This window comes from Glycine soja, chromosome 8, assembly GCF_004193775.1.
Source record: "Glycine soja cultivar W05 chromosome 8, ASM419377v2, whole genome shotgun sequence".
Lineage (NCBI taxonomy): Eukaryota > Viridiplantae > Streptophyta > Magnoliopsida > Fabales > Fabaceae > Glycine > Glycine soja.
The window spans coordinates 4,258,155-4,283,337 of NC_041009.1; the positions used below are offsets into that span (position 1 = coordinate 4,258,155).

The 25,183-nt window shown below is 34.1% G+C and overlaps 6 protein-coding genes and 1 non-coding gene across 11 annotated transcripts; 5 read left to right on the forward strand and 2 right to left on the reverse strand.

Annotated features, from left to right (window-relative positions):
- The first annotated feature begins 4,189 nt into the window (after positions 1-4,189).
- Positions 4,190-9,110, forward strand: LOC114422621 (protection of telomeres protein 1b-like). Of its 5 annotated transcripts, none has more exons than XM_028389075.1 (10): positions 4,190-4,422; positions 4,542-4,683; positions 4,784-4,847; positions 4,945-5,023; positions 5,142-5,209; positions 6,714-6,850; positions 7,178-7,367; positions 7,446-7,510; positions 7,686-7,774; positions 8,445-8,849. In XM_028389075.1, exons 4-10 carry the CDS (start codon positions 4,977-4,979, stop codon positions 8,599-8,601), a joined length of 753 nt encoding a protein of 250 aa, XP_028244876.1. In that variant the 5' UTR covers positions 4,190-4,422; positions 4,542-4,683; positions 4,784-4,847; positions 4,945-4,976; the 3' UTR covers positions 8,602-8,849. The 5 variants fall into 5 exon arrangements, 4 of the variants coding, with proteins under 4 accessions (XP_028244876.1, XP_028244875.1, XP_028244874.1 ...); XM_028389074.1 differs by having other exon boundaries at positions 4,794-4,847; XR_003668705.1 differs by lacking the exons at positions 4,190-4,422; positions 4,542-4,683; positions 4,784-4,847; positions 4,945-5,023; positions 5,142-5,209 and adding exons at positions 6,254-6,395; positions 9,008-9,110 and having other exon boundaries at positions 8,445-8,657.
- On the forward strand, positions 6,452-6,546 carry LOC114424831. Its single transcript, XR_003669126.1, has one exon. It is a non-coding gene; the product is annotated as a small nucleolar RNA snoR113 (small nucleolar RNA).
- On the forward strand, positions 9,002-10,615 carry LOC114422622 (protection of telomeres protein 1b-like). The gene is made up of 5 exons (XM_028389077.1): positions 9,002-9,289; positions 9,382-9,425; positions 9,529-9,590; positions 9,732-9,884; positions 10,141-10,615. The coding sequence occupies exons 1-5, from the start codon at positions 9,111-9,113 to the stop codon at positions 10,342-10,344; spliced, it is 642 nt and encodes a 213-aa protein (XP_028244878.1). The 5' UTR covers positions 9,002-9,110; the 3' UTR covers positions 10,345-10,615.
- A 572-nt stretch (positions 10,616-11,187) lies between these two features.
- On the reverse strand, positions 11,188-14,461 carry LOC114421289 (ERAD-associated E3 ubiquitin-protein ligase component HRD3A-like). The gene is made up of 4 exons (XM_028387147.1): positions 12,956-14,461; positions 12,550-12,873; positions 12,207-12,449; positions 11,188-11,589 (listed from the first exon to the last, which is right to left on the reverse strand). The coding sequence occupies exons 1-4, from the start codon at positions 14,444-14,446 to the stop codon at positions 11,374-11,376; spliced, it is 2,274 nt and encodes a 757-aa protein (XP_028242948.1). The 5' UTR covers positions 14,447-14,461; the 3' UTR covers positions 11,188-11,373.
- Positions 14,462-14,841: 380 nt separating this feature from the next.
- On the forward strand, positions 14,842-16,280 carry LOC114421290 (ABC transporter I family member 17). The gene is made up of 3 exons (XM_028387148.1): positions 14,842-15,027; positions 15,113-15,624; positions 15,701-16,280. The coding sequence occupies exons 1-3, from the start codon at positions 15,012-15,014 to the stop codon at positions 15,953-15,955; spliced, it is 783 nt and encodes a 260-aa protein (XP_028242949.1). The 5' UTR covers positions 14,842-15,011; the 3' UTR covers positions 15,956-16,280.
- Positions 16,281-18,533: 2,253 nt separating this feature from the next.
- Positions 18,534-19,472, forward strand: LOC114422801 (uncharacterized protein At3g17950-like). Its single transcript, XM_028389335.1, has 2 exons — positions 18,534-18,770; positions 18,860-19,472. Exons 1-2 carry the CDS (start codon positions 18,687-18,689, stop codon positions 19,328-19,330), a joined length of 555 nt encoding a protein of 184 aa, XP_028245136.1. The 5' UTR covers positions 18,534-18,686; the 3' UTR covers positions 19,331-19,472.
- Positions 19,473-22,315: 2,843 nt separating this feature from the next.
- On the reverse strand, positions 22,316-23,106 carry LOC114424470. The gene has a single exon (XM_028391326.1). It carries the CDS (start codon positions 23,048-23,050, stop codon positions 22,544-22,546), a length of 507 nt encoding a protein of 168 aa, XP_028247127.1. The 5' UTR covers positions 23,051-23,106; the 3' UTR covers positions 22,316-22,543.
- Between the last annotated feature and the right edge of the window lie 2,077 nt (positions 23,107-25,183).

Consider the following 25,183-nt stretch of genomic DNA (forward strand, 5'->3'; position numbering starts at 1 on the left):
GGTTGATTCATATGTTGTAGAACAAACTGGGGTTTTCAATCCCATAGCTGAGGCACATATTAAACATTGAATCAAGTCCTGAAAAACTTAAGAATTTAGTTAATCTTTTCATCCCAATTTCACCAGCTCACACATTAACCCTTGACGGCGCCGTTAAGTGGCTTGAGGGATGGTTACCCCCATGTAACCTTCAGCGTCTTTCGATTTGAGAAAATCGACATCGCTTGAGAAACTCCCTTAGCTTTGCGAATGTCGGCATCGATTCCGTACCTGCCACCGACAGCCATGGCTCGTCGGAGCTCTGCCCGACAGTGCGCGGCCCAAATCAATAATCAGATTTAGAAGCCAAACACTTACAACCAATACCTCCACCAAAGTCAAAACCTCGAAATTGACACGCACCTCAAGCCAATCATGTCAGCTCTAAGCATTATTCCACGACATCAAACAAAATCCTCGCTCCGATCTTCATCGTCGAACCGCTTTTGCCCTCTGTTAACCTTAGGGTTCCCCTTTTCCTGAAAAACCAAAATAAAATTTACAAAACCATCCACCTGTGGTTTTTATACGTGGACCAAATTGCAAATTCGTTAAAAAGTACTGAATAAGTATCCGATATTTGTACTCATTTAATCTCAACCACCTACTTTTTTAACTATTATATCTGACGGTTAATATTCATGGTCCACGGATGTACCACTTGAAAGATGATCCACCACAGAATTTACCATAAAAATACTAGTAGACGTGTAAATTTTCAAGGTAAATTTTGAATGGTCCACATTATATCTTACAATCTATAACTTCCCTCAAATGATGAGTAGTAGATGACGCAGCATATGAGACCACAATGGAGCAAAAGTATTCGCCTTTGTTGAGTTTGACATATAATCCCCGGCAATGTTGGAGCAAGGGTGGTTCACACACACACTTTCTATTTAGAGAGGAATTAAGAGAGTGAGAAAGTAAATGAAATCAAGAATGAGATTTGTATTATTGATTTCTACAAGATGATTTACAATAAATAGATTTTATATATGGAGAGAGCTTATAACAATAAACTCCATTAGTTATACCTACTTAATTATCTAACTCTTTCCCTCTAATATTAATTACCACAAACTAACTCATACAAGCTTTTGAATTAGTCTACTACATCAAGCAAGAGATTCAGTCACTTTGTGAGTAGTCTACATCCTCACAGGCATGGAAAGCAGCCAGTGCTCTATGAATGGTGTCCCTTGAAGTTTCTGCATTGTTTAATTCAAAATACTTATCAAGATTCACACACACACACACATATATATATATAGCTAATAGAGCATTCAGACTCTTATAGTAGATAAACGTCTCTGTCTGCTGAGGGATATTAGATATGGGGATGCAAGAATATACACATGGAAGCTTTGACGTACTGCATAAAGTATCACTTACCTTCGTTAAGTTTTGCATAAAGTACTTTGTACGTATTTGAATTTATATTGAATCACCTAAAATCATACATTGAAACAACAATTAATATGATTTTAAATAAATGTTAGCATATTTCTCCCAGGTTAAGAAATTGATTCTGAGTCTAATTATGTTTGAATTACCTTTGATTATAAATAATTTATTGTACTCAAAAAGTAATTTTTACTTAAAAGTAATTTTAGGTAACTTTTGTATATGAAAAATTTTATACCAAATTTGACTATAACTTGCTTTTAAGATAAAAATATCTAAAACATAAGTTACTTCACTTCAAAATCATTTTTTATAAAATTAATTTTATTTGAATTCAATTTCGTAGATTGATTACGTGTAATTTATAGTACCTCAAACATATATAGTGGGATACTCTAGGCAGCAAACACAATTCCAGCAAGTGATAGTGGCTTCTATTGAGTGATGGAACCTAAAAGGTAAACACACATGGCCGAACCCCAAAATGAGTCCAGAACATATGCGCTCGCCTAAACACACATGGCAAGACTAATCATTACTTCAAAGAGAACCAAAGTATGCTATATTGTCCGGAAATCCAACGGCGTTATATACAGGTCTGGGCTTTCCCTGAACTCAGTAGACACTTTAAAGCACTGCCACAAATCATATGTACAGACGTATAGAATAAAAAGAGAGAGAAACAATTTAATGGATGATTTTACTAAAGTGTAGGTCAAGCTTACTCTTAAATCATTCAATGACATTTTATTTATAAATTCATTCTAAGACTTACCATTTACTTGATTAATAAAAAATTCTTATATATAGATTATATATATCTACAAAATTTTAAATTAATCTAAAAGTATTTAACCCGTTATTGATATACATTAAATCAAATATATACGTTAATGACGCCATCGTAACCGGTAGCAGTAGCCTTAATGGCGAATATACCAAATAGTGCTCAATGATTAAAAACAAGCTTGTTAGATCGATTATATTCAATTGAGTTTCATTGTTTTAAGTAATTGGTAGATATAAGAATTAATTCAAATAAAATATCGTTATATTGTGGACCTATAGACAAATGAATAATAATTGAGCATATATATATATATATATATATATATAATTGTAATGGAAGACAAATCGATACGTTCAAATCTTCTCTACAAACGTCAACCTCTACGTCTGTATGCATGCGTTCAATATTATCATGAACTCCTTGTGTGTCCTATATACTACTATAAACATTCGTTTCCATTCCGCTAAAATCTAATTGTTTTGGAAAAGAACAACTATAATATTTCATATAATCTTCGTTGGTGATCAAGATGTCCACGCCGGTAGCTAAGGTGTCTACGTTGACAGTCAAGGCGGTTTTTACCGGCGATCAAGGCATCATGCTTAGAGAGGGAGATTTAGAGAAAAAAGGCACATATGAAAAAAGTAAAAATAATAAAAAATCAAAAAATAAGAATAATATTGTATTTTTACTTTTATTAGACACCAGATAAATAGTTATACTAAGATTTAGTGAATTACAAATTTTTAAATACTTATTCATTATGTTATCTTCAAAAGTTGAATAAATATTTTTGTGGTGTTCAATTTTTATTTTTTAGCAAATGTTACTTTTAAAAAACAAATTAAAAGCTTGAGAACATTTAAGAAATTAAACAACTCAAATCTTGCCTTAACGAATGGCATTAAAATCTTATGGGCACACAATACGTAATTACTAGTTATTATTATTATCATGATAAAAATGTTACCCGTTATCTCAAAGATATAAATGTTACCAGTTACCACGGCTAGCTTTTGAAGCATAATTAGTTATCCTATATACTTTGTCACGCCAATTAATCTAACAATATATTCGTTCCGATATATATGATAGATCGATCAAAATGTATATATGACTTATTAAAAATGCAGCCTTCAAATACAAACTAGAAGGGGGAAAAAAACAGAAAAATATATTTGTTAATATATATGACAGATCGATGTCATTCAAAATTTTAATAAATTCTTCCAACATCAACATTTATCTGAATGAATAGAAAATCCAAAGATTTTAAAAGTAGCATTTTAGAAATATAAACTTTGTTTACCCATAATAAGTATAGAAATTAAGGCATACGGATAATGACCAGAAAAATAAAAAATTAAAGTATGCACGCACTTGCATGGGAGAAGGAAATGGTATTAGAAAATAGTGAGTTGGGGAAATGCCGAATGAGGCAGTGACAGAGAGAAAGAGAGATGATGCATTTTACAAAAGAAAAGGAACAAGGTGAGTCTTGTCTTTGTCAGATGGAGTAGACTGTAGTCTTGTGAGAGAGAAGGAGAAAGTTGAAATTGTCTCCCACTAACTCGTGCTGTGTCGGCCGTGCCCTAGACAATGCTTTGTGGGTTTGTCACGTTTGTTTTTGGTTCTACTCTGCTCTTCCTTTTCGCTTTTTCTCCCAGTCATAACTACGTCTTTGTCGCTTTCCTTAATTTTGTTCACTTAATTGCTTATTAATTACTATCTCCCATAGTGTTAGACTGTTAGTGACTTGGGTGTAGGAAAGAAATATTTCATTCAATGACTATATATATCAGCCGATACGAAATTCATTTAAATTTAATAATTTTGTACTAATAATAAGGTTATTTAAGTAATAAAATATTAATTCTGTTTGAATGATCTCTATGATATATTATATAAAATTAATAAGGGGCAACGGGCTTCAATATTAGAACAAAAATTAATCTCACTCTTAAATAATATAGAGAAACTGTTCGGAAGTGCTTTCAGACCTCCGAATGTGATGGGCGATTCAGCCGACGCTAGTTGAATTTGATTTCTCTTGCTATTGAACGTGCTATTGGACTGAACTACGCTGTTGAATTGAATTTGATTGTGCGGATTGCTATAAAAAAACATATCCTGAGAATACATTTGATGTAATATACACTCGACGAGACACCATGCTGCACGTCAAAGTACGGAACCATGCTTTGCTTTTTTCTTTTTCTTCTTGTTTAAATTGTTAGTTATTTGAAGTACCATGAAATACATTATATTAAATGTGATATGCTGAGGAGAAACCAATATTATTCAGATCATTTTACATGTGGTTGAAGCCTGGAGGAAAAATTCTAATTACAGATTACTGCAAAAGTGCTGGAAGTCCATCTTTAGAATTTGATGAGTACATTAAAAAAGGAGGATATTATCCCCATGACATTAAAGCGTATAGGCAGGTATGGTTGTCTGTGTTATTAGCGACATCATCTGGCTTCTCTTTCACCCATTTGATTTCGGTAACATTTCTTCTGCTTGACAATCTCCTTGTATTTTAAGTCATCTACAGATGCTCGAGGATGCTGGATTTGATGATGTCATTGCTGAGGATCGAACTGATCGGGTTTGTCTGTCCTTATGATATACTATGCTTAGTATTTGCATTTTTTTTATACTTGAAGTTCTAGAGTACTAATAACCTTATTACTTGTGTGGTTTAGTTCGTTGAAACATACACTACAGCAGGAGTTAGATGCCCTTGAGAACAAGAAGGGCGATTTTATTCGTGACTTCAGCGAAGTGGGTTTCTTACTTTCTCATTATGATTTTAAGATAGTTTTGTGATACGTATTTGTATTTTATGGCATTTGTTTCTCTGTTATAATCATTAATTTACGGTTGGATTCATTACTTTCAGGAAGACTACAATGAGATTGTGGAAAGATGGAAGGCAAAGCAGACCAGGGGTGCATCTAGAGAGCAGATGTGGGGTTTGTTCATTGCCAAGAAAAATTGACATGCTTTATTGCTATCATATGCCTTGTTCTAGCTATATTTAGTTCCTGTGTGGCCGGAATAATTAATTATCTCTACGTCTGTTTTGTTGGTTTAAAATTCATAGCTTTCATGCTAAAATGGTAACTTGGCATTGGCTTCCATGCTAAAATTAATGGTTTTTGGTAAATTTGCCATAACAATCGTTCCCCTCATCTGGTCTTTGAGAAGAAAACTCTTGGTTTTTGGTAAATTGGCTTCCATGTATCATTTTATTTTCCTTCCCCTCCATAGGAAACTAATTGACAGTATTGGATAAAGAATGAAAAAGAAAAAAAGAAAATTCAAGTAAAAATTAAGTATTAAACAGACTGAAATAAGGAGAAAAAATGCAGAGATTTCTCAATGCTTGTTTAAAAGAGTAGAAAAAGAAATAAATATATTGTATAAAATAATTTATCGGTTCGCTACATTATGAATTATTATTCCGTTCTGTTAAACTCATTTCTTATTGGTTTATTAATCAAATTTATTTATATTAAATATAGATATATATTATGTTTTTTCTATCAATTTGAGATTATACATTATTTTAATTATTTTACAATGAATATTTTAGTTAATAAAACACAATGAAACAAATATATTCCTGCCATAATTATTTATGTAAATCGATTATTACAAAACATATAAATAAGTTGGCATAGTCTCTGTATTATTTTAATATTATAAATTTTAAATTAATAAATATATTTATATTATATGATGTTAAATTAAATTATATAAATTTTCTTATGATTTTAAAATTCTTAAATACTTGCATTTTTATATTAATTATTATCAAAGTAACTGGCAAAATATAATCCAAAAAACTGGTCAACGGTCTTTCTTAACCTTCTAAATTAGGGTTTGAAGTTTCCCTAATCCAGAGTACTCTGTTACTGAAAGCTTTCATACACTTGCATCCCTTTTTATTCGCAACACCAATTTGGGAATCCCAAACAATACCTACAAACAGACGGACCCCTATTCAGAATGAGTAGGAGAAAGAGAAAGGGCGCGCGGGAAGGTTACGACTTTATGCAAATACGAGATCTTAGTAGATCTGTGGGCCAGAGAGCCAAGTTGATTGGCGTTATTCTTGACTTGGGCTTTCCAAGGAAATCCAAGGGCACTGGTTAATTTTTTTTAATTTTCTCCAAATTTCTTCTATTTCACTCCACAAAGTTTCACTGGCAATGATGATTAAAAGGCCGGACTTATGGCTGCCATTTACTTTCTTGGTAGTAGATTGATGAGCTTTTTCGTGAAAGTGTGTTCTGAGCCAGCGTCACTCACTATTTTCATTTTTTTAAAATATTGTATGTTACGTGCTTGTACCTTTGAGTCTTCATAATTTCCATGTTTTTTTACTTTAGGTTTGAGGTCTCTCCAAGTTATTAGCATGTAATATCTCCTGCCATTGTTGTTTATCTTATATAAAAATCTTTTGCAGATTTATGTTGTTGCATGAGAATAATTGATGAAACAAATCACCAAATCGCCATGGCTGTTAACATTTTTGAGGAAAATGTAGAAAGACTTCCCCGTGTTGCTGCTGTTGGGGATGTAATTGTGCTTTGTTGTGTTGAGGTATTTCTGATAGTAACCTCTGTATGTAGAGATATGTTTGTTTGCTGTGGTTTTCTGGTCCTTTCTTGACTCTTGGTTTTTTTTTTTTTATATATACATGTTTCTCATAATAAAGACTTAAAAGAGACTTTAACATTGACCACTCAATGTATATGCATTCATAGGCAGACATGTTATTTCATAATTCTGCATAGATCTCATTGAGTGTCAACTCTATGCTCATTTGTTTCCTACTCTGCAATTTGAATGGAAATAAATTTCATCCAGTCTAGATATTAGATAAACTTATGTCTTTTTACTATGAATTTTTTATTTTATCTTTTGTAGGTAAAATCATTTAAAGGGGAAGTAAATGCTACTTTCGATAAGAGATTTTCATCTTTTGGTTTATATAAAGGCAAAGATGGTGATGATTTGGATCCTTATCATGTTTCTTCTTATTTTCACCACATACGTGAAGATGAGAGCTTAATAGTTAAGCTTAGAAAATGGCTGATGAATTTTCAGCCTCACGAAGGTATTTTATATTTCAGCTTTGATATAACCTGAATTTTCAGTTTATTTTCAACTTGATGCTAAATTTTGATATGTCTAGATTCATGTAATTTCCCCATGTTAAGAGAAATCAAGGAAGAAACTTCTGTTAATTTGGCATGCAAGGTGATTAAACTGTGCTTCTGGTTCTGATATTTTGCATAGAGTTTCAAAGATCCTTGTATAAATACCTTAATTCAAATGCATGAGCTTTTTATAAGATTTGAGTCTTACTTTCTAGTTGTTACCACGTCAAGATTTTCATCCTTCTTAATACTTTGACTTTCTTGTCCACATTTAGATCCTTCATTTTTGTGAGGCTGCTAAAGATGAGTGGATTATATTTGCTTGGGATGGTACTAACACTCCACCAAATGTCATATGTTCAAAGTGAGTTGATACAAATTTACTTTTACATGTTTGGGTAAAATTGTGATGATGTCTGTTACTGGACATTTCTTATAACTAAAACAGTGGTGTTTTCTAGTACTCTCCATATATGATATCTTTTCGATGGCAAGTTGCTGGATATAGGCTTAACAATGTCATAGTTGGTGTTTTATTGTTTTCTACACAGGAAAAATACCGATAATATTTTCTTCTCTAATTGTGCAATCTTCTCCAATTATCTCCTGTCCTTTTTTTTTGTACTGAATTGTGGGCAATGGAGTTTTGACAAGTGATTCAGTGTTAATGGCATGCCAAGAACTGTAAAGTTCTTGATTGGATAATTTTTTTTATTGATATTATCAAAAGCATCACTTGGGTAGACATTAGGCAAACAAGTTAAAATAGGGTGAAGCATAACTTATGAATAATGGAATAGAACTGAACTATGGTTAAAAATGTCAATTTTTATTCCACTAAAAAGGGTGAATCCAAGGGGAATAGAACAAAATTATTCAATTCAGTTTGTGCGGCAAATGCTACCTTATATTGGAATCATGCTTATTTAAATAATGTCTTTTTACAATATTATATGTTTTGTGTATAACTTATAATATTTTAATTTATGAGAGTATCTTACTAGAAATTTGAATTGATTGTTTCTGAATTGCAGGCTTGAAGAAGAAATTAACTCTCCACTTCCTCTACAACTAGAACCCTTGCCTTTGTCAAGAGAGGTTTTATGTACTTTGCCCGTTGTTGGATCCATCTTGAGGATGACATTTGATGCAGACCTTGTGAAAAGTCATTTACACCTTTTTTTGTACTGAATTGTGGGCAATGGAGTTTTGACAAGTGATTCAGTGTTAATGGCATGCCAAGAACTGTAAAGTTCTTGATTGGATAATTTTTTTTATTGATATTATCAAAAGCATCACTTGGGTAGACATTAGGCAAACAAGTTAAAATAGGGTGAAGCATAACTTATGAATAATGGAATAGAACTGAACTATGGTTAAAAATGTCAATTTTTATTCCACTAAAAAGGGTGAATCCAAGGGGAATAGAACAAAATTATTCAATTCAGTTTGTGCGGCAAATGCTACCTTATATTGGAATCATGCTTATTTAAATAATGTCTTTTTACAATATTATATGTTTTGTGTATAACTTATAATATTTTAATTTATGAGAGTATCTTACTAGAAATTTGAATTGATTGTTTCTGAATTGCAGGCTTGAAGAAGAAATTAACTCTCCACTTCCTCTACAACTAGAACCCTTGCCTTTGTCAAGAGAGGTTTTATGTACTTTGCCCGTTGTTGGATCCATCTTGAGGATGACATTTGATGCAGACCTTGTGAAAAGTCATTTACACCTTTTAAATGTTGATAAATGGGTCAAGTTTATGAATATGCGTCTTAAGGTGGCTGATGGACTATGGCTCGGCGTTTTTACCCCTCAATCAAAACTTCAATATACACCAAATGAGGACGGTCTGATTGTTGAACGTCAAAGGTTGTTTTTAATTTAGTTTTATTATATATAGTTTTGATATATTATATCAGTAAAATAAAACTTCTACACATGTCTTATTTATGTTGGACCAGGTTGTCTGAAGAGTGGCTATTCCCTAAGCCTTCATTTATTACAGGTATTTCATTTGTGTTGCACTAGTATTAAGTCTTTGATTCTTGAAAGTTATGACTCATATTTGAGATTTTTTTACGGGATAACACTATGCTTTATCCTTACAGAAGAAGTTAATCAAGATCATGCTATCCCTGTTACTTTAATGACTGTCCTCACTCATTCAGAGGTGGTATACTTTATTTTGTTCACTTGTGCCCAGACTCTTAACTTCTAACTCCCTATTGATTCATGTCTTTTTTTACCTATATCAACAATACTACTACTACTACTACTATTAATTATTATTAACTAAATTCATATGTTGTAGGTGACTGCTAAATTCAAGTGTGTTGTTCGAGTGGTAGCAGCAACGCCATGCCAAGCTGAAAATCTGTTATCTAGTACTGGGGAATATAGAATGCGGCTTACACTAGAGGATTCAACAGCTAGAATTCATGCTTTTGTAACTGCCAAGGATGGGGTTAGAACAAATTTTAACTAATTTGTTGATTTTAGGATTCTTGACACCAATTATACTTAAGGCACTTATAGTTTCTACTCAAATGATTATTATACTTCACTATTAAGTGGATGTTACTGTTTTCAATTTGTATTCTTGGCAATTATGCACACTAGACATACAAAAAAGATTATAATTGTGCCTAATTATTTAGTTATTTATTTATTTGTTCGTATATAGTTTAGCTTATCCTTTTTCTGTTCATGATAAATGACAGGAGGTTCTTTTTGATGGTTATCCGGACATTGATGAGTTGACAAGGAAGCTAAACATATTACTTGGAGTAAATGAGGTAAAGGATGCTCCAAGAAATCCACCATGGGTTTGTGTTTGTCTCAAGTCATTTTGTGTCTCCAAAACTGATGTATGGAGCAGTAGAACCTTTAAAATATTTGACACCAAAATAGTGGGAGATACATGACATTCTTTTAAAGGCAATATGTGGTAGGACGTGTTTATAGGTATCCTAGAAAATGCAACTATATTTTGGTTAGAAAGATAGAATGTGCTCATGTACATAGAAATCCTGGAAACTCATTTTTTGTTATCTTCCAGGGCTCTTATATACTGTAGTTTAAATGTAAATGTGCAGATGAAATGTGCAGATTATATTACAAGTGTATATTTTGGTGAGAAATGTATTCATGCACATGTCAAGTATTTAATATGATTATTACCATGCTGTCTTATTAACTTGTGTCGTTCTAAAGTTAATTTTGATGATTTAAATTTAAAAATTAGAATTGTATTTGTCATTAATTTGGTATTAAGTTTAATATATTTTAAAGAACTATAAACTTTTTAAACAATTTTCTGCTGATATTTTATATAATAATATGGTGTATTTGTTTTGAAATTTTTTTATCTTAACATACATATTTTAGTTAGATAATTTTTATTTTTGATTTAATCATATATTGATATATATCAGGTTCACAAAATAGGCTAATACCATTGTCTCGAATATTTTGAATCTTAATTTCAAATGAATGAACTTAGCAAACTTTCGAGTTGTACAAATAAATCCGTCAGACAAAGATCTCTATAATTGATCTGAATGTAAATAATGTAGATGAATTATGCAAATTTCGTACGATAACATGTTACCATAAACGCAGACTCAATATTTAGCAAAATGGATCCTTATCATCTGAAGTGGAAACTTGAAATCATCAGTGTCAATCGATGAATGATCCATTTATTTATTTAATTTCGGGATTGAAATCAGTGTCAATCGAAAGTAGTTTTGAACTAAAATAAAATCTGTGCTGGTTAGTGAAATTTCTTCATAAATTTCGAACAAAAGACAAAATCTTACAACTTGCTCTCATTTTGGAGGTTCAATGAACTGGTGTGAAAGTCGTGTTCCTACCTTACAAATGAATATCTACAAATGCACTTATTTCCACTGTTAGCTATAAGTTTCCCTATGGTACAATTTGGCCTATAGCTACATGGGTGCACCAAGCTCATTTGGGCGATTTGGCTGAGCCACCTCTCCAGCTGCAACAGCAGCTTGCCTTCGTTGCCTCTCACGGAGATACAGCACAGTTAAGAGGCATACAAAGAGGGTCAGAATTGTAGCATTTCCCTCCTCCAAAAGCACATTCTCCACCCAAGCTTCTAATTTAGGATACAGTTCAGGCAATGAATCAATTACCTGTACCTAATAAAAACAATAAGCACACTCTGCAATCAGGATCTAGAACAGTGAGAAAAATCTTGTTGCAAGTTACGGATTACAGAAAATAGTTTAAAATAATGACAAAGTAACGAGGCTACTGGCAACAGGTTAATAAACATTTTATTATCTTCAATCAGTGAAAAAACACTTAAATATAATAACTGCTGTCCGTGTTGTTGAACCTTAGCGCCATATATACAATAAAATTGAAGGAAGAAAGAAAGAAAGGTGAAGTGATTTCTCAATATTAAACAAGGTGAAGGTATAACCCAAATATGCCAGTTGTTGTCCAATACATTGTGGGAAAATACAGTGACATGCATATAAAAGGCAAAAATCAAAGCTTTGCTGAAGAAATACAAGCTGCTCGATTGGCCGTTAATTAAGATTCTTGTGTAATTACTGATAATATATTATATTAATACATATCCTAATTGAACACAAACTACAACAGGCAACTGAGATACCATGAAAAGAAAACTATCAACGTATTTAAAACACTGTCAACTTCCGCTTATTGTTTTGTAACTATGATGTATATATCCTCCAAAAAATAAAAAACTATGCAGTGTAGCAGTGGGTAAATCAAAGAAACTCACCATGAAACTGTCAGCATAGTTCTTACGAACCCACAGGCTTGAAAGAGCCAGCGTGACCGGCAACTTGGCTGCAGAATCATGCTCTAGAGCTTCATCATAGTAACGCTTGGCCAGATGAAGGTCATATGGAAGTCCTTGGCCATGCTCATGCATGTATCCAAGATTGAACATGGCTTGCGCGTTCAATTGTGATTTAGCATGCATATAAGCCTCAGCAGCTCGCTCATAATCCCTGGCAGTACCCTGGCAGAAGGAAAAAGGGAAACACGAGAAAGTGAAAAGGTGCAGGCAAAAAGAGAGCACAATGGCTTAAATTGAATTCATCCATCGCCAAACCACATACCCGACCATAGTAATATGCATCTCCAATGAGTAAAGCAGCATGTTCATTACCCTGCTCAGAAGCTTGCCACCACAGAGAATGTGCCCGCTGATGCCTTTCTGCATCAGTGCAAAATCCAGATTCACCCATGCACATGCTGCGTTCCCCATATTTGTCAAGAATCCAAGCAGCGTTACTTTGTGCCACTTCATAGCCCATCTCAGCCATTCTTGAATACAACATAAATGCCTTGCCAACATCACCTTTTAAGTATGATTCTAGAGCCCATCTAGACAAAGAACTCCATGGACCCCGCTCTGCAACTAGTTTGTAAAGTGCAGTTGCCTAAAACCAGGAAAAATTACAACTGTTAGCACATAAATTGGGTTAAAATTCTAGGCTAGTCCTCACAGATTAAGTTACTAACCAAAGGAATATTCTTCTTGAAGCCAAGACCAGTATGGAAAATCTTAGCGAGCTGGTAGAAGGCCTTTGGTTGGCCATGGTTAGCGGCGAAAACAAAGAACTTACAGGCGAGCTTAACATCCCTATTGACTCCAATCCCCTTGAGATACATGACGCCAAGGTTATAGTGGCCGCCAACCTCGTCATTATCAGCAGCCTTCTCAAAATACTCTTTGGCCTTGGTGTAGTTCTTCTGGTCAACTCCATAGCCTTTGACGTACAAATACCCCATCCCATTGTAGGCAGAATAGAGGTGGTGCCTGGAAGCAAGGGTGAGCCACTCGAAGGCCTTGGTGTAGTTTCTCTCCACACCTGCTCCTCTCGCATAGATCTCTCCAAGAAGCTCCATGGATCGAGGCTCTCCCTTGTCCACGGCCTTGAGGAACCACCAGAGGGCCTTGGAATGGTCACGCCTCAAACCCCTGAGGCCAAAGTAGTAAAAGAGACCAACTTTGTACATGGCAGCAGCATTCCCTTTCTGGGCCTGGTACTCAAGTATCTGAAAGTCCTCGTCCTCTTCACCCTTGGATTTTCTAAGAGCCTCCTTGTTCTCCTCTGCCCCGTTGTGAAGCCTAACCGCCTCAATCACAGGAGACTCCTTCGATATCAGAAAGCTGTTCACGGCCACTTCGGCTAATTCGCCATACAGATTTACACCTTTGTCGAACATGTCCTGCCTCGTGTAGCTGTATGCCAATGCCATCTTCGATTGCATGTTGCCACCCTCCGCGGCAAAGTGGTGGTACAGAAAGGCCTTCCCCTTGCTTCGCTCCCTCAAAAGCCCCATTCCCCACAAAAACCCTAGCACCGATTGAGACGCGGGGTGCCCGGTCTCGGCCAAGGCGCCGATCTCGGCGGCGCCGTCCTGGATCAGGTCGGGGTCGCCGGACATGAGCTTGTGGACGGCGGAGTGGTAGGCGGCGTCGGATTCGGGGAGGGGTTGGGGATCTCCGGCGGGGGGCTCGAAGATGGGGCGCCATGAGCCGGGGTCGAGGTCGTCCTCGGATTTGTGGGAGTCTCCGTCGCCGAACTCGTCCCACTCGGCGGCGGAGTCGGGATCGGCGGGGGGGTCGTCCTTGTAGTCTTCCTGGGAGAGGACGAGGACGAAGTGGCGGGCGCCGACGGAGACAGAGAGACTGAGGATCAGAGTCAGAGAGAGAAACAACCACTTGGGGATGGGGTTGGGGCCAGCCATGGTGTTGTGCTGTGTTGTACGGATCACAACAATCGGAATCGCGAACAGAATGGGAAATGCAATGCTAGGGGTATTATTGCAATTATAATCTTCAACTTCGCTTGCCACGTTTTCGGCTCCACTAGGAATTTGCCATGTCACCTTGCTTAACTCATCTTTCTTTGTGAAATTTGGGCCAGCCCAATTGTTTTCAGTTTCAGATTGCGGATCACTTTGCCCAGGGAGTAGGGATCTGCTATTGATCCCATTGAAATTCATCTTCGTCTCACATAATTATCACTGTTGTATATATTGTATATTTTTGTTTCAAACATAACAACGAAATTACGGTGCTGTTATTATTTTTTATTGACACTTCTAAACACAACGAAATTAAGATTCTGATGTAATGTTTAAAAAAAATCATAATTTTTTTTTTCTTAAACAGAAAAAGAATTGGTGGAGGAAGGAAAAAGAAAGGTTTGTTATTCTTATTTAAAAAATTTATTCATTTATTTTTTTATAGAAACTAGAAAACCTTTCATATATATTTTTTTTAAAAAAAAATTGAATTGCATGAATTTTCCTTGCAAATATTTAATGTAAATTCAAGAGCAGTAATTATAAGTTAAAATCATAGGACGTGAATTGGTTGGAAGACGAAAATGAGCTGTTTTTAAAATAGTATCATATTGTAAATATAAAAATGATTTATGTGGGGGAGGAGTGATCCAGAGGAAGAATCTGACATGACCGAGGCAGGCTGTTTCTGGTTTCAACTTGTTATGATGGTGTCATCTTCTCCATTCTCATTCTCATTCTCTGTCGCTCACGGCTAGCAATCATGTCTTCTCGCTTAGGTAATTAGCGTCCATCACCTTGATCAATTCACATGACAACTCGATCTTTCTTACTTACTTACTTTCTTACTGGTTGTGTTAACAGATGAGTGCTTGTTAGAGGTGGATGGGTACGGTGATGGCGATGGAAAGGCGAAACCCAAATTCCTGATAAGGAATCTCAGCAGAGTTTCGGAGGATGGGGTTCCCATCCTCAAAGGCATAAATCTTGAGATCCCAGAGGGTGTGATCGTGGGAGTGATAGGCCCCAGTGGTAGCGGCAAGTCAACGTTCTTGAGGGCCCTTAACCGCCTCTGGGAGCCACCCTCCGCCTCCGTCTTCCTCGACGCCCAAGACATCTGCCATCTCGATGTCCTCTCTCTCCGCCGTAACGTTGCCATGCTCTTTCAGCTCCCGGCCCTCTTTGAAGGCAGCGTTGCGGACAATGTGAGGTACGGACCACAACTCAGAGGGAAAAAGCTAAGCGATGATGAGGTGCGCAAGTTGCTTCTAATGGCCGACCTGGATGCTTCTTTCATGGATAAGTCCGGGGCTGAACTCTCTGTCGGTCAAGCTCAAAGAGTTGCACTTGCTAGGACTTTAGCTAATTCACCACAGGTAACTTAATTATAACATAACATCCATCTCTTTTAACATTTTCTGTTTATTCATTTGTATGTTTTTTAATTTAAAGGTTTTGTTGCTGGATGAGCCAACTAGTGCCTTAGATCCAATATCGACAGAAAACATAGAGGATGCCCTGGTGAAGCTGAACAAGAATCAGGGCATGACAGTCATCATGGTCTCTCATAGCATCAAGCAAATCCAAAGGATCGCTCACATAGTGTGCCTGCTTGTTGATGGTGAAATTGTTGAAGTTCTCAACCCTCATAATCTCTCTCAGGCCAACCATCCCATGGCTAAGAGGTTTCTTCAACTCAGTTCTTAAAGCCAAGATAAATCTACTTGCACCTGCTCGTTTATCGGCCACATATATATGTTCACCTCTCCTCGATTCATATCTTTCAATCAATTATCTTCCACATATGTTGCTTTAATTTCAAGACGTGCAGGTTGATGACATATATATGATTTTATGATAGTGGAGGTTTAGTTACCAATATGATATTGCAAAATGCTACTATAGAATAGTAATTTCGTTTTTCACCAAAACAAAACTATTGTCCAGAGTTTTTTCTATTTGCAATACAACCAATTGGATGTAAGCGTACTCTTTGGTACAAGTTTCGTGAAGAAAGTTCTCGTCCCACTAATCCCGGATCAGAACCCATACAATAAATTTATTCTATAATATTTCTAGACTCTAGTTAGTGGAGGACGTCATCAAACTCTGATATATATAGTGTGTAATTAAACAATTATGTGGAGTATAGTTGGGGGGTCTATAAGTGAATTAATTTTATAAAAAAAAATGTATTCAACCAATACAGCCCGGAGTCTGATGCTATTAATTTTTTTTATAAAAAAAATATCGTCTCATTTAAGAACTAGTAAGGAATTCATCCTTTTTAGCAGGTGAATTCTTCACATCCCGGTAATTTTTTCAAATATCAAAATATCCGGGACGGGCTTAAAGGATCCAAATTCCATCCACTTGAGCTAAAACAGATTGATTGTGATGTTTTTGGGATAAGACTCGACATTTTAAAGACGTTAATTATCTCTAACCAATTTTGATAAACAAGACCTTTTTGTTGCTCCTTGCGCCAAAACTTTTGACGTGAATTTGCAACCACAAAATGAAAGATGACCGACAAAACCCATGAATTTTGAATTCTTATATTACGAGTTAAATGGCAAAAGGACGTGTTCGTCTGGGATGGTGGTGAGAAAGACATACTAGAGAGTAGAGAGTTAAGATTAAAGACATTAGACACCTCTTGGCTCTTGCTTAGTTCCATCACAAGTTTGTTCGATGGGACCATTCTACGCGACACCGCTTTCCTGTCCGGGTCCAGTTAGCATCATTTTGACTTTTCTCACAACTTAATTTGGTAATGACTTCAACAAAAGATAAACTTGACCTACATTCAAAATTTTGGAACCAAAATCATTTTCAATTTGCTTATTGTTACAAATATCTATATTCAATGTTAAAATAAGCCATGGAAAAGGATCACCATTAGTTTGGGCAACTTTCATCATTATCCTTTTTCTTTTGAAAAATCATGTAAAGGCTCCACAATTAACTATTCATATTTAAAACAGCAATTAAATCAGTCTACACAAGTTATATATTCAACAAAACTAGCTAAAAAAATTAATTAGTAATTAAAATTTGAAAAAATAACTTGTTAAAATATAAGTATTTGATAAATTAACTATTGAATGAACTAAAAAATATATAAAAAAACAAAAATAAAAATGAAAAAAATATAAAAAAATAAAAAGTAAAATTTCAAAAAATACTATAAACTATTGAAAAAATATTTAAAAAAATTATTTGTCAAATAGTCAAATGAATTTTTTAACTAATAAAAAAAATTAAAAATCAACTGAAATATTGTGCTAAAGATAACCATATACATATATCAAATAAACAAACTTTTCAAATTTAAAAAATGATACATTTAATAACTCTTTCTATAACTTTATTCCTTTCTCTTTGTGAATCAAAATATTTTTGAATATTAATTCTTTAAAATATTAAGATCTATTTAAATGGTTAAATAGATTTCTAACTTCTTATCACATAGTAGACAAGATTATATGTCACACCATGCTGGTCTTTCTTCTTCTCCTTGGTGTTTCTTCACTTGAAAGCTAATTAAAAAATTAATTAATATTTTCCTATATGCTAAAATTATCTACAAGACTATAACTTCTTAATATAAATCAATATTATTTATCTCCCCTTCACCATAACTGTGTATAATAATTGTGAAATAAACAAAGGTAATGACAAAATCGAAAAAAATGATATTATCTTAAACTCTTAACTAGAAATAGGGGGTAAAAGTAAATCAGATTACCTATTGAGAAATGATTGGCATATGGCTTGATAGGCTTGGTCTATTTATTAAAGAAGTTAGATCAAGACGTTTTTTGAAAAAAAAAAATTTAAATAAAAACGTTAGGTCTTAAGTAACTTAAAAACGATTAAATTTGATGGATTACCCTTTTTTGTTATTCCTACAAAAATGTTTATATTAATAGGTTTATTAATGAGACGGATTAATTTATTCTATGGCTTATTTGTGTTGATACATTTTGGCCTTTTAAATTTTTTAAAAAGCAGAAAATTATTTATTTAAAGTGAAAATTTAATTTAAACAAATATATCAAAAAACAATTAAACTGTTTATTTTATTTTTAAAAAGCATTTATTAAAAAAAAAAGTTAAACAAACTAGTCTTTTATCGTCCGTGACATGTTGACAAGCTTGTGGGGCTATTTGGATTACTAGGCCTTATTAAAAAGAAACTCTTAAAAAGAATTTAATAAAATGGAAGTGATAAAAGTTACTAATAATAAAGAGATGGAATAAATTGTAACATTATACTAGTACTCCATCCATTATTTGAATGTTTAATTGTGTTGTTTTTATTTGGGTGAATCCAATTTGAAAGATTATGGTCTTAGAATGCACTTGTCTCCCTTTGTGTGATTAATTAATTCCTAGCTACGCACGACACAGACACTGGTCCACACAGCCAAGAATGGTAGATCCAGCTACTGAATTGGTGCCACCACCATCTTCACCCACCAATTCATCCATTTCCTCCTCTGATCTTGACACCGAGGTATCACCTTCTCCAAAATCAAACTCATTTCTCATTTTTCCTTCCTAAACTTTCATCTTTCTTCTCTTCTGACTTTTCAATATCGATAGTCTACGGGATCCTTTTTCCATGACAGAAGCACCACACTGGGCACTCTTATGGGTGTCAGCTTCCCAGCTATTACCTTCAGAGCCTCCGACCCCCATCCAAACTCCGCCACCGCCACCGCTGCTGCCGGAGGCCCTCGTAGGGCTGCGGACTCCAAGAAGAAGAGGGCGATCGCGGTGGCGGAGAGGCGGAGGAGGTGGTGGTGGCTGTGCAGGGACGGTGACGCGAGGCCGGCTTCGCTCGGTGAGTTTCTCGAGGTGGAACGGCGCTGCGGGGACGGCGCCTTTTACGGCACGGCGGCGGAACTCGAAGGAATGGTGATGGACCCGCAGAGTAGCCATGGCCGGGCTTTGTTTTCCGACGGGAGGGTTCTTCCGCCGGCTGGCGTTGACGACGATGCGTCGACGGCGGGGAGTCTTTGTCGTAGATTCCCGGTTTTGCTCACCGGGATCTGTAGCGGCGGTGCTGGATAAGATATTCAGTTTTAATTTTATTCTTCTTTCTTTTTCTAAAAAGAAAAATGCTTAATTATTTTTGTAGGATTGTTTGGATGTTTGTTTATTTGATTGGTATATGATTAAGATTCTTATGCCTGTGATTTACATGGTTTGGCTTTCTCGGCCTTTTCCTTTTCATTTTTATTTTGAAGAGCTCCTTGAAAAAAAATGAATTCACCCAAAAAGAGATGATAATATGAAAAAAATAGTTAATCAAAGAATAATATAGCATTTTTTATGTCAAAAGATACTATAGCATTGTGTGATATCATTTGGTGATCAAGAATAGACCAAGATAAAAAAAGAAAAAAACAGTCATATAAGGATTAAAAATATATTAAAATTAATATATAGTTACTATAATTATAATTATAATCATTTACAAATTGGGGATCGATGTTACTACATATTAATCATATGCTACATCTGTGCAAAAAAATCAACCCAATAAAATTATATGGACTAAAATTGCTTTTGGTTGATGAATGTCTAGACTCTAAAGTCTAAACAAAGGTGACTCTGCACTTTATTCAAAAGGAGCCACATCGTTTTCGAATAGGAAGTTTGAAAGGGATTGCTTCTTTCTTTTTTTCATATTCAAAATTTAAATTTAAGTAAAGGACACAATAGTAGATTTCAATATATGTGATAAGATTTCTGAAAAAAAATAGTAATTCATCGCATAGTTGTTTTCTTCAAAATAAGCTATTGCCTTTCTAATTCATGTTTTACTTTTCTTTTTTTATTAAATTATTTATTGATGAGTCCTGTCTATTTATTTTAATACTCCAAGAAGGAAAACAATCTTTCACACTAGAGTTCTCATGCTCTACCTGGGGAGTGTTTTAGACTTTTCTTAAAAGATTTGGACCTGTTATTGTAATTGAAGTTAATGTGCTGTTCAACGTTGTAAAACCTAATAGTCAACCCATATAACTTACATTGTGATCTTGTTAACAAAACATCAATCTCAATACAATTATAAGACATCATTTCAAATTCTAAATTTTGTTAGAGGTACAAAGATTTTTACGGAATGCTTCCTTAAAAAATATTTTTCAAGCCTTATCCTATAAAAAAAAAATAGCCTATAGGGAAATGACATAAATAGGTCATTTGTTTATTTAGCATACATTTTTTTTACTTCATTTTTCTTTTGTGAATGAAAACATTTTATTTCTAGACTAGTTCTAAACATTTAACATGTAGATTTAGTGCATCATTTACATTTTGTAGTAGCTCCCCTATATTTCTTCATTTCCAACCACCATGGATGAAAGCACTACAATGTACTCTCTTATTGTTGAAAACATTCTCAATCATTTCGTTATTAATCAAAATATTATTCTTGACCTGGACAGTAGAACATTTCACTTGAGTAATGAAAAAGGACCATCTCCTCATATCACTCTAAACAATAGGACAACTTTCAAGTAGGAATAAATGTATCAAACAAACTCATACATGTGGATATCACCTTATCCCTATCCAAGTTTGATGAAAAATCCCTACTTTGACCAGGGATGAGTACAAGTATGAATAATATTTGATTTTTAAAAAATCGGGTATAGGGATAGAGATAAATATGTATATTTATCCTGTACATGTACCTATACCCCGATATGTGTAATAATTAAATTATTTCATGTTATGTAACATATATTACTTAAATAACTTTTTGTTATTATTTAGAGAGCCTTTTTCTTGAATATATATAGTGATACTATTTTATAGAAAATCAAATGTTATTGTTTCATTTTTTTCTTTAAATTTTTATGTTTTTAATTTTTTTTAAATTAACAAGTACAATAATAAAAAACCAAAAATTATATCGCCAAGGATGGAAATGAGGATGAATTTTGGGAGGTAAAAATGGAAACGAGGAGCCATAGACCCGTCGTGTTGTCATGTCTAAGTATTACTCATTTGAATATAAAGTATATAAAAAGAAACATAATAAAGGAATTTTAACAATTAATATATTTAAAAATAAGTTTACATTTCTTATAATTGGGATTAAAAAATACAATCATTTATTATAAAGGATCAAAGATATTATTATTTATTATGTTTTTTATTTTTAACACAATTAATAAACTATATAAAAATTCTGAATATAATTTATCTAAATAATCATTTACACTATATAACCTCATGCATGGAAAATATAAAATTGACCGAGCTAACCGTATAACTTGTGTCCCATCAACAACATGAAATAGGTTATTTAAACATAATTTTGTTGACAAAATATACAACAAAACATTTTATATTTTGACAATAAAATCATGTTTCCATAAAAATGATATTTTAAAAAAAATATACTTAAAGCTCACATGATAGTACTAATAACAATATTTGTAGTGCGAATTGTAGCTCCCCATAATGAGACTCTGTTAAACACTCTTGTCACACGGCCCAGTCTGTCACAAGTTGCAAATAACACCTTTCTTGATTCTTATGATCTTATCCATTCGTTGTCATACAAGTCTGAGTGTGGAAACTCCTTCATATATTCAATCTTGATTTTATATATTAAGAAAATCAGAAAAGTAATAACAAACATTAAACAATTGAACGCCAGAGATACAATTAAATTTAACAATTCGGAAAATCTATCTAATAACTAATATAGTCATAATCACAATACAAAATATTGTTCATAAATTTTTATTTCTGCAACTCTTAATCATAATAAAGTTTTCCTTCCACAAAAGATTCTCGATAATCACAGCTTATTACCTGAATTAATAAAACAAAAATATATTATTTTAAAGCATGATATGGTATCGATTATCGAGGGAAGAACAATAAGTTTCATTCAGTAATAAACTAGCACCCCTGAAAGTTACTTATGCAAGATAAATTTACGAACTTGAAAACATGCAAACAGAATTCATGCCACTAATGGGCAGATTAATCTTCCTTTGAATTCACGCATGTTAAGTTTGGTTCAAGATCTCTGCAAATTTGGTCATCTTTATTCGATAAAACGCTTAAATTAATTACAAGGACGTTACCACAACTCCCACACAGTCACAAAATTTTGTTAATTTGTCGAGGGAAAACTCCTTTAATTGATGAATGAACAAGCTATGTACTAATTGTAATTTCTAAAGTACCGTATGCTTACAAAAAAGAAAAAGAATCCAAGAAGAATTTCTAGCCAATACAAACGAAGATTCATGTTCAGAGAGTTTCATCAACGGTCTCCAGTGCCGGTCTCCAAGATCTCTGCTTGGAGTACCTTTGGACAGGTGGTTCTGGCTCCCTTACCAACTGAAGCTGATTATCAGCTTCTTCTAATCTCTTAAGCTCGGAAGGGAACATACAAAGTTCACTAAAGACTGGAAAAATCTTTCCCAAGTTGTTAAAAGTTGCGTGCTTGGTTGCCCTGGATGCTTTGTAATTAAGAGAGCTCATTTCTTCATGGGTTAGCACAGAGTAGAGCAGCTCCATTGGTAGAAGGAAGTAAAACTTGCGCCTTTCAAGTTGGTCATCAGCTAGGAGCCCATGAATGCGGTGTCCCACTTTGAGGTAGCAAGAGTCACAAACAAACTGTCCAGGGTATTCTAGCATCAGTTCTGCAGCTCTCATTGGTTTTTTGTAGGCCTCTAGCCTCCCATCTGATAATAGGATCTTCAAGACCCCATTATTAGATATCAAGGAAGGAGTGCATGAAGCTGCATTTCCCATTTCTCACCTTGGCAATCTTAGTTCTCAACTTGGAGAGCTTCTTGGAATGTGACTGTATTTATCAGCCAAGCTGCCTTGCCTGGTAGTTAAGAAAGAAAAATAGTTGATTGTCGTTTTCTGGCTCAAGGTCCATAGTTGGGTAATCAGATAGCATATCTTTATTACCTTATTTTGATTTTATTTTTTTAACACTCAAGTTTGTCGTGAGTGTTGTTATATCTTTAAAACTAAGTTTCCCATCTGGCAGCAGTTTAGTTTTTATGCAAATATGAAATTAAGAGAAAGTGGGTGTGTCTTTGGGCATATAATCTATGTGTCACTTTAAAGATCATCTTTTTAATTAAAAGTTACAAAAGCCACAAATGAAGGAAATAGACCAACCTGGCAAATCTGGCCAATTTTGACTTCGATGTATGGAAAAATCAATGCACATAACTTTCCAGTTTGTTTAATTTTCTAGTATTTCTTAGTGTCTACTGGTTAAGAGAATTGGAGACTAGTTTATTGGAGTGCACATGGGGAGGGATGGAAAAAAGGCTACGGGGTATAGATAACCTCGCTTAAGGACACTACCTAACTAATGATTAGATATGGTACCTTGTAATTTCTTTGATTTTATACCATTAACAAAGGATTCAACTGATATCTTCTAATGTTTACACATGCACTTTGTTTTGGATGATATGAAAGCAACATCTCCATTTGATGGCAAACGTCAAATCTCTTGGTATCCAATCACTATCCAATGCTAGCTTGCACTATATTCCCGTGAACTCATTATATATTAAGGGCGTTAAAATTTCTCTTCAGCACCTATAGGGTCTACCAGTTGTCATGAGTTCTGCTATAAATATTTTCCACATAATTGCAAGATCAGAGCACGCAGCTAATTAGATAATCAGTCTCTACTTTGTCAAATCTTAAAGAATAATTGAAAGAAAATCAATCACTTTGGCATTTTATAGGTTCTTTTCTTAAAATGTCAAAATAGAAGGATGTTTTCATGTAATAAATTTCTTGGGAGATTAGTTGGCTAAAGCCAAAGTCATTGGATATAGAATTTGATTAAAAAAAGTTGGTATAACAGTGAGAAATATTAAATATGCTTGCTCAATTAACAAATGAAGAATCTTAAGTAGGACAACTAAATGATTGGCGTTTCGTTTTGGACTTGGCCTATAATTAGTTGTCAAAGAGGTTGAATGTACATTGAATGTTTGATTTGATGGGTTTTTCTGCTTGTTTCCTATCAAACAGAAGGAATGATTGGCCAGCAGCGGTTCGGTTGTTGCTTAGATGGTTGACATCAACAACAACATAGACAGTACAGTTCACAAACTGTTCAACTACTTGCTTTCCTTTCTCATTTCTAGAAGCTAATATTGGTTTAATCCCTAATGCAAAACTTATATACCTGCTATATTGGATTGCAACATGAAACTGCGCCTAAGAAAAATGAAGAGAAGGAAATTTTAGAGACCAAATAGATCGAAAACTTATTATACCACTTGACACTTAGCTCCATGAAAGCTACAAATGCTTATAAATAAAACTGAGCAAGCGATAAGTTCCCTTTTAAAGTGAACTAATAAAAAAAGCCCACTACTTAACTTTTGGTATTAAAAACTTTGCACTTTTGATGTGTAAAAAAAATTGGGATTAGAATTATGATGCGCTTAAATTAAATTAGTTATAAGTATAATTATATTTTTGTACTATAGTGACGGCTCCAAAATCATAATTTTCGTCTCATACAACTTAAAGATCTCTGGCCAATTAAGACCAGCTGTTTGCTTTGCACCAAAAGAAAATCAACGATAATAGCTGAACAATAGCACTTTTTGGAGCAAGGAAGGAGGGGAGCACGAGAGGGATATAAATATTATAAAGGGGCCAATTATTCCAAATGTCTACTATAATTGAAAAGGAACAAAAGTTTTTTTTCATATGTATTATTAGCGTAATTTTTTTAATATGTATTTAGGAAGAATTGTGACATTAAAAAGATTTACCCCTCGAACAAAAATTATGAAGATTAAATAAGAAATATAATTAACAAGTGAGGGAAACAAAACCGGTAATTGAATTAAAAGCTTAAAAAGATTTGCTTCTCGACCAAACCTTATGAATAAG

Coding starts and splice junctions, on each gene's coding strand:
- LOC114422801 (XM_028389335.1), top strand. CDS start 18,687: ATGGTAGATCCAGCTACTGAATTGGTGCCACCACCATCTTCACCCACC. Junction 18,771..18,859: donor CCTCTGATCTTGACACCGAG/GTATCACCTTCT, acceptor CAATATCGATAG/TCTACGGGATCCTTTTTCCA.
- LOC114422621 (XM_028389073.1), top strand. CDS start 6,254: ATGAGTAGGAGAAAGAGAAAGGGCGCGCGGGAAGGTTACGACTTTATG. Junction 6,396..6,713: donor AAGGAAATCCAAGGGCACTG/GTTAATTTTTTT, acceptor AATCTTTTGCAG/ATTTATGTTGTTGCATGAGA. Junction 6,851..7,177: donor TTGTGCTTTGTTGTGTTGAG/GTATTTCTGATA, acceptor TATCTTTTGTAG/GTAAAATCATTTAAAGGGGA.
- LOC114421290 (XM_028387148.1), top strand. Junction 15,625..15,700: donor CTTTAGCTAATTCACCACAG/GTAACTTAATTA, acceptor TTTAATTTAAAG/GTTTTGTTGCTGGATGAGCC.
- LOC114422622 (XM_028389077.1), top strand. CDS start 9,111: ATGACATTTGATGCAGACCTTGTGAAAAGTCATTTACACCTTTTAAAT. Junction 9,290..9,381: donor CTGATTGTTGAACGTCAAAG/GTTGTTTTTAAT, acceptor ATGTTGGACCAG/GTTGTCTGAAGAGTGGCTAT. Junction 9,591..9,731: donor CTGTCCTCACTCATTCAGAG/GTGGTATACTTT, acceptor CATATGTTGTAG/GTGACTGCTAAATTCAAGTG.
- LOC114424470 (XM_028391326.1), bottom strand. CDS start 23,050: ATGGGAAATGCAGCTTCATGCACTCCTTCCTTGATATCTAATAATGGG.
- LOC114421289 (XM_028387147.1), bottom strand. CDS start 14,446: ATGAATTTCAATGGGATCAATAGCAGATCCCTACTCCCTGGGCAAAGT. Junction 12,874..12,955: donor TCAAGAAGAATATTCCTTTG/GTTAGTAACTTA, acceptor TCCTGGTTTTAG/GCAACTGCACTTTACAAACT. Junction 12,450..12,549: donor ATGCATATTACTATGGTCGG/GTATGTGGTTTG, acceptor TCCTTCTGCCAG/GGTACTGCCAGGGATTATGA.